Genomic DNA, 7,593 nt, shown 5'->3' with positions numbered 1-7,593 from the left:
CGATGCTAATCAGTGTGGGGGGGGGTGGGGGATGTTGTCATAGGTGTACCGACCTCGGACTTGCAGCCATAAGAGGTTAAACCCAGAGGAAAAACTAAAAATACTCATGGGCGAAGGAGCAATGGCTCCTCTTGCAGCCAAATATGTATTTGCCTGCCATAGCCTGAGAGACACTGAATAATAACATCTGCATAGTAAGCAGTAACTTATTATTACTATTATTGTTATTACTGTTATTATTGTTGTTTATCATTCCAAGTAGTAATGGTATGGGTGGTAATGGTAATGATAGCAGTTTAATGATGGTGGTGGTGGTAGTAGTGGTAATGATGGTAGTAGTTGTAGTACCGATGTAATGGTGAAGATGACCGTTATTTAGTTAAGTTAGTTATAGTTTCATTTTTTTATTACATTACATTCGATTATTGACTGTTACCATTTTATTGTTACTATTTTTATATTTAATTTTGTATTATTATTTACTGCCATTCTATATTATTATTTGTCATTGTTTATCATTTTATTTCAATGTATATTGTATACATTGTTGCTTTGGCAATATTGACACAATGTTTTTCATGCCAATAAAGCAGCTTGAATTTGAAAATTTGAGAGAGGAGAGAGAGAGAGAGAGAAAAAGAGAGCGAGAGCGAGAGAGCGCACGAGGGGGAAATGGGAGGCGCGTAACGGTCACAATTTATTACATAAAGCCCTTTTTAGGAAGAGAGTATGTGTATGGTTAAGAAAAAGAATGAGGAAGGAAGGAAGACAAAGACCGTGTAAGAGGGAGCGAGAGAGAGAGATTATGTTCCTGACCACAACTGTATCCTATTTATTGCTTCTCTCCTCTCCCATGTTACTCTGTTCCTCTAGGTCAGTGGAAGTCAGGGAAACTGATGTGGAGAGTCAGCAAAAGGCCGGGAGGAAGAGGAGTTAGAGATGACTGAAGGCCGTGAGGAAGAGGAGTTAGAGATGACTGAAGGCCGGGAGGAAGAGGAGTTAGAGATGACTGAAGGCCGGGAGGAAGAGGAGTTAGAGATGACTGAAGGCCGGGAGGAAGAGGAGTTAGAGATGACTGAAGGCCGGGAGGAAGAGGAGTTAGAGATGACTGAAGGCCGGGAGGAAGAGGAGTTAGAGATGACTGAAGGCCGGGAGGAAGAGGAGTTAGAGATGACTGAAGGCCGGGAGGAAGAGGAGTTAGAGATGACTGAAGGCCGGGAGGAAGAGGAGTTAGAGATGACTGAAGGCCGGGAGGAAGAGGAGTTAGAGATGACTGAAGGCCGGGAGGAAGAGGAGTTAGAGATGACTGAAGGCCGGGAGGAAGAGGAGTTAGAGATGACTGAAGGCCGGGAGGAAGAGGAGTTAGAGATGACTGAAGGCCGGGAGGAAGAGGAGTTAGAGATGACTGAAGGCCGGGAGGAAGAGGAGTTAGAGATGACTGAAGGCCGGGAGGAAGAGGAGTTAGAGATGACTGAAGGCCGGGAGGAAGAGGAGTTAGAGATGACTGAAGGCCGGGAGGAAGAGGAGTTAGAGATGACTGAAGGCCGGGAGGAAGAGGAGTTAGAGATGACTGAAGGCCGGGAGGAAGAGGAGTTAGAGATGACTGAAGGCAGGGAGGAAGAGGAGTTAGAGATGACTGAAGGGATCTCTAATATGTGTTGCACGGTATATTTTTTTGAGTAAATAGTTTTTTGATAGTGTCTTTACACAAAGACAAAATTTGTGTTATTCCTAATGACATGAATGTGGTGTCATATTAAAGACGAGGTTATGCTCTTTAAAAGTAAGTTAACTTGTAATTGTCATTTGTTCTTTGTTTTTGAGCTGTCTGTTTGAAATGTGTGAGAAAATTAGCTTTATCTTAAATTCTCAGTAATCTGCAGCACCCATAGTCCATGCAACTTAAGCATATTTTTACTCCTGAACTTATTTAGGCTTCCCATAACAAAGGGGTTGAATACTAAAGGACAGAGGGCGCTGTTTTCACTTTGGGGGAAAAACGTGCCCAATTTAAACAGCCTCGTATTCAATTCTTGCTCGTACAATATGCATATTATTATTACTATTGGATAGAAAACACTCTCTAGTTTCTAAAACCGTTTGAATTATATCTGTGAGTAAAACAGAACTCATTTGGCACAAACTTCCTGACCAGGAAGTGGAAAATCTGAAATCGATGCTCTCTTCTAGGTCCTGCCTATAAATGGGCATGATACGTATTAGTATACATGCAGGTCATACACCTTCCCCTGGATGTCAAGAGGCAGTGAGAGAAGAAATGGGGTGTTTATCTTGGTCTGAGATGGAATAAATCCTCTTGGAATGACGTGTCACCCATTTCCTGTTTTCAGGAAGGCACGAGGTTGGACCTGGAATTGCCTTCTGAAAAGCTTTCGTTATAGGCGACTACTATCTCCGACTTTGATTTTATTTGATACATGTGACAATATCATCGTAAAGTATGTTTTTTCAATATAGTTTTATTAGATTTTTTTAATTTATTCGGGACGTTAGGCGTGTTGCGTTGTGTGCCTTTGTTCAGAAAGGAGAGCTTCGCGCCACTTGGCTAGTGCGCTTGCTAATTCAAGAGGGAAAAAGGACGTTCTAAATCCAAACAACGATTGTTCTTGACAAAGGACACCTTGTACAACATTCTGATGGAAGATCAGCAAAAGTAGGACCCATTTTATGATGCTATTTCATATATCTGTCGAACATGTGAACTAGTCGTTTGCGCCCAGCTTTTGGGTACTCTCTCGCTATACCTAAGCTGGATGTCGTAATGAAGTTATTTTTAGAATTCTAACACGGCGATTGCATTAAGAACTAGTGTATCTATCATTTCCTATACAACATGTATTTTTTAGTTATGTTTATGAATAGCTATTTGGTCAGAATATGTGTGTCAGAAAAAAATCCGGACGTTGTGGGAAAAAGTAGCTACGTTAGCACAACGTATAACCACTGATTTCAGCTCTAAATATGCACATTTTCGAACAAAACATAAGTGTATGTATAACCTGATGTTATAGGACTGTCATCTGATGAACCTTATCAAGGTTAGTCAAAAATTATATATCTTTTACTGGTTTGTTACGATCGCTAACTTTTGCTGCTGGGAAATGGCTTGTGTTTCTGGCTATTGTGGTAAGCTAATATAACGCTATATTGTGTTTTCGCTGTAAAACACTTAATAAATCGGAAATATTGGCTGGAATCACAAGATGCCTGTCTTTCATTTGCTGTACACTATGTATTTTTCAGAAATGTTTTATGATGAGTATTTAGGTATTTGGCGTTGGTGTCTGTAATTATTCTGTCTGCTTTCAGTGCAATTTCTGATTGTAGCTGCAATGTAAACTATGATTTATACTTGAAATATGCACATTTTTCGAACAAAACATAGATTTATTGAATAACATGTTATAAGACTGTCATCTGATGAAGTTGTTTGTTGGTTAGTTTGGTTGGTTCTTGGTTAGTTAGGTTGGCTTTGTGCATGCTACCTGTGCTGTGAAAAATGTCTGTCCTTTTTTGTATTTGGTGGTGAGCTAACATAAATATACGTGCTGTTTTCGCTGTAAAACATTTTAAAAATTGGACATGTTGGCTGGATTCACAAGATGTGTACCTTTCATTTGCTGTATTGGACTTGTTAATGTGTGAAAGTTAAATATTTCTAAAAAATATATTTTGAATTTCGCGCTCTGCCTTTTCAGTGGAATGTGGGAGGAGTTCCGCTGGCGGAACGCCAGAGCAGTACAGGTTAAGACCCTAATTTTTTTAAATTAATTTCTAAAAACAACATTCCACTTTGACATTGTCGGACATTGTGTGTAGATCAGTGGCACAAAATCTAAATTTAATAAAATGTTATATTCAGGCTGTAACAAAATGTGGAAAAAGTCAAGGGGTGTGAATACTTTCTGAAGGCACTGTATAGTGTTAACTGACCCTTTTTACAATAACTTAGCAACCAATTTTGTACGTGCTATTAGGGCCTATGCCTTTCATGAGAGCTGGTAGCTACATCCTGCAGCACATTTTATGTTGGTGTAAAGAGGGAAGTCCAGAGTCTACACACACACACACACACAGGTGAGTGACTTACCAGAGAGGTGCCCTTTCTGACATCTTCCAGGCGCTCCAACACCTCTGTCAGACTTGGGTCATCAGAGTCAACAAACCAGATTGGAGGTATAGAAGGGTATGACTCCTGGGAACGAGAGGGAGAGAGAAAAACGGGAGAAAGGGAGAGAGAAAAACAGGAGAGAGGTGGTGACCAGTTGATCACATCATTACTAGGAAAAGCTGTAATGGAACAGTGCTGAACTGACACACCATCCAGCCATCCATCTACACTGAACGGAAATATAGAAACACAACAACTTCAAAGATTTTAAATTGAGTTACAGTTCATAAGGAAACCAGTCAATTTAAATAAATGAATTAGGCCCTAATCTATGGATTTCACATGACTGGGAATACAGACAGGAATCTGTTGGTTACAGATACCTTAAAAAAAAAACATGCTAGACAGATCACATCTGGTGAGTATGCATGCCATAGAAGAAATGGGACATTTTCAGCTTCCAAGAACTGCGTAAAGATCCTTGTGACATGCTGCCGTGCATTATCATGCTGAAACATAAGGTGATGGCGGGTGGATGAATGGCACGACAATGGGCCTCAGGATCTCGTCACGGTATCTCTGTGCATTCAAATTGCCATCAATAAAATGTAATTGTGTTCGTTGTCCTTAGCTTGTACCTGTCCATACCCTCACCCCCACCATGGGGTACTCTGTTCACAATGTTGACGTCAGTAAACCGCTTGCCCACACAACACTGTCTGCCAAGTACAGTTGAAACTGGGATTCATCTGTGAAGAGCACACTTCTCCAGCGTGCCATTTTGCCATCGAAGGTGAGCATTTGCCCACTGAAATCGGTTACGACGCCGAACTGCAGTCAGGTCAAGACCCTGGTGAGGACGACGACCATGCAGATGAGCTTCTCTGAGACGGTTTCTGACAGTTTGTGCGGAAATTCTTTGGTTGAGCAAACCTACAGTTTCATCAGCCGTCAGGGTAGCTGGTCTCAGACAATCCCGCAGGTGAAGAAGCCGGATGTGGAGGTCCTGGGCTGGTTACATGTGGTCCTGTGGTTGTGAGGCCGGTTAGACATACTGTCAAATTCTCTAAAATGACGTTGGAGGCGGCTTATGGTAGAGAAATTAACATTAAGTTATCTCTCAACAGCTCTGGTAGAATTTCCTGAAGTCAGCATGCCAATTGCACGCTCCCTCAAAACTTGAGACATCTGTGGCATTGTGTTGTGTGACAAAACTACACATTTTAGGGTGGCCTTTTATTGCCCCCAGCATAAGGTGCACCTGTGTAATGATCCTGCTGTTTAATCACCTTCTTGATATGCAACACCTGTCAGGTGGATGTATTATCTTGGCAAAGGATACATGCTCACTAAAAGGAATATGTAAACAAATTTGTGCATAACATTTAAGAGAAATAACATTTTAATGAGTATGAAAAATGTCTGGGATCTTATTTCAGCTCATGAAACACGGGACCGTCACTTTACATGTTGCATTTATATTTTTGTTCAGTGTAGCTACATCTACAAAACATAAATAACTGTTTAACTGACATTTCTTAATGTATTTATTTTTATTCTTTGGATTTGTATTGTTAGGTATTGCTACACTGTTGGAGATAGAAACAAACAATTTCGCTGCACCTGCAATAACATCTGCAAAATATGTATACACGGCCAATACTATTTGATTAGCTAGATAGCTGGAGCTACTTCAGAATAAAGAAATGATAGATCACATTCAGAAAACATCCATAGCTATACAACACGCAGTAACCATCTAGTCACGACGTCACGTGTGGTGACTTGTAATGTTATGTCCTGATGTTTTATTTGTTGGCCGCTAGCTCATCCGAGTTGTTACGACATCAATTAGCTACCTAGCTAATACTAAACAACCATTTTCACACAGGACTATTCCGCATTAGTCAGCAATTGTGTTCACATGTCACGTTGCCTTGTCTTATTGTATAAGCAAAAAAATAAGCTACAAAATAAGCTACAATTAACAGCTAGGTTGGTTGAGGGTCAAATGTATTTTAGTTTTTTTTCTCAGACGCATTAGCCAACAAGCTAACACTAGCTAGCTAGTCTATAACAACCAACTAACTAAACGTTTACACATATGAGCTTGTTTGTTGTTTGCTAAATAGCATAGCTAACAATAGCTGAACATATATCCCGTTAATAAAGTATAAACAAACTGAATTCTGAACACATTCATATTTTAATGATCTAGTTAGCTAGCTGATTTGTGACACAAATTGTATGTTCGCGTTGAAAATTCCAAATTCGTCATGTTTATCTCTCGTCCTGTGCTAACAGGCTAGCTAACGTTAGCTTCTTTCTTACCGTGATGTTGCAATGTATAATCAGGAGTTTTTCACCGGTTACATTAAACTGACAACTAAGCTCATCAGGCTTCCAATCGATAATTCTGAAACGTTCGTGGTTTGGGTCAAAAATTGACTCCAAAAACTTCAATTCGGCCTTCAGACCCGAAACCGACATCTTCCACTCATCTCAAGCCAGGCAGTCGGCGGGGGAGGGGACAAGTTGAGGCATATTGCGACCGCGCAGTCGGGACTGGATCTCGCACCGTAGCGTGAGAGCACAACAAAAGAGTGCAGTGCTGGGTGGGAAATGGAATATCATAAAAATCCTATGTTTCTGAATACATAGCAGGTCAAATAGATTCATGTATGGTTACAATTGATTATAGATATCAAATGATGTAAACAAATAAAATAAATAAAAAACATTGTCGAATGTGTTTTTTTTGCTCAATGCTGAGCCAGTGCAGGACACAAACATATTGAGAAGACATATCTCAGCACCATCCTGAAAGGGCATCAGGTTCACAGTCCTATCTGATAAACTAAATTCCTCTGCTAAGTATTGTCATCATACCAGTATTGTGATTATTCACAATACTGCCAATGACACAACAGTGGCCTGATCACTGACAACAATGAGACAGTCTATAGGGAGGAGATCAGAGACCTGGCCGTGTAGTGCCAGGACAACAACCTCTCCCTCAACGTGATCAAAATAAAGGAGATGATTGTGGACTACAGGAAAATGAGGACCAAGCATGCCAGCATTCTCATCGACGGGGCTGCAGTGGAGCAGGTTGAGAGCTTCAAGTGCCTTGGTGTCCATATCACCAACAAACGAACATGGTCCAAGCGCACCATGACAGTCGCGAAGCGGGCACGACAAAACCTATTCCCCCTCAGGAGACTGAAAATGGGTCCTCAGATCCTCAAAAGGTTCTACAGCTGCACCATCGAGAGCATCCTGACTGGTTGCATCACTGCCTGGTATGGCAACTGCTCGGCCTCCGATTGCTAGGCACTACAGAGGGTAGTACGAACAGCCTAATACATCACTGGGACCAAGCTTCCTGCCATCCTGGACCTCTATACCAGGCGGTGTCAGAGGAAGGCCCTAAAAATTGTCAAAGACTCCAGCCACCCAAG

The 7,593-nt window shown here is 41.1% G+C and overlaps 1 protein-coding gene across 2 annotated transcripts in view; it reads right to left on the bottom strand.

Moving 5' to 3' along the window:
* LOC120052340 (ubiquitin-conjugating enzyme E2 Q2-like) overlaps positions 1-6,639 on the bottom strand; it is a 38,433-nt gene extending 31,794 nt beyond the window's left edge. For both annotated transcript variants that reach the window (XM_038999192.1, XM_038999193.1), the window contains exons 1-2: positions 6,464-6,639; positions 4,112-4,216 (exon numbers count right to left, since the gene is read on the bottom strand). In XM_038999192.1, coding sequence (XP_038855120.1) covers positions 4,112-4,216; positions 6,464-6,622 — 264 coding nt within the window. In that variant the 5' untranslated portion in view covers positions 6,623-6,639. The remainder of the gene's footprint in view (positions 1-4,111; positions 4,217-6,463) is intronic.
* Between the last annotated feature and the right edge of the window lie 954 nt (positions 6,640-7,593).

This window comes from Salvelinus namaycush, chromosome 8 (assembly GCF_016432855.1).
Source record: "Salvelinus namaycush isolate Seneca chromosome 8, SaNama_1.0, whole genome shotgun sequence".
Classification (NCBI taxonomy): domain Eukaryota; kingdom Metazoa; phylum Chordata; class Actinopteri; order Salmoniformes; family Salmonidae; genus Salvelinus; species Salvelinus namaycush.
This window is presented reverse-complemented; position numbering and strand designations above follow the sequence as displayed.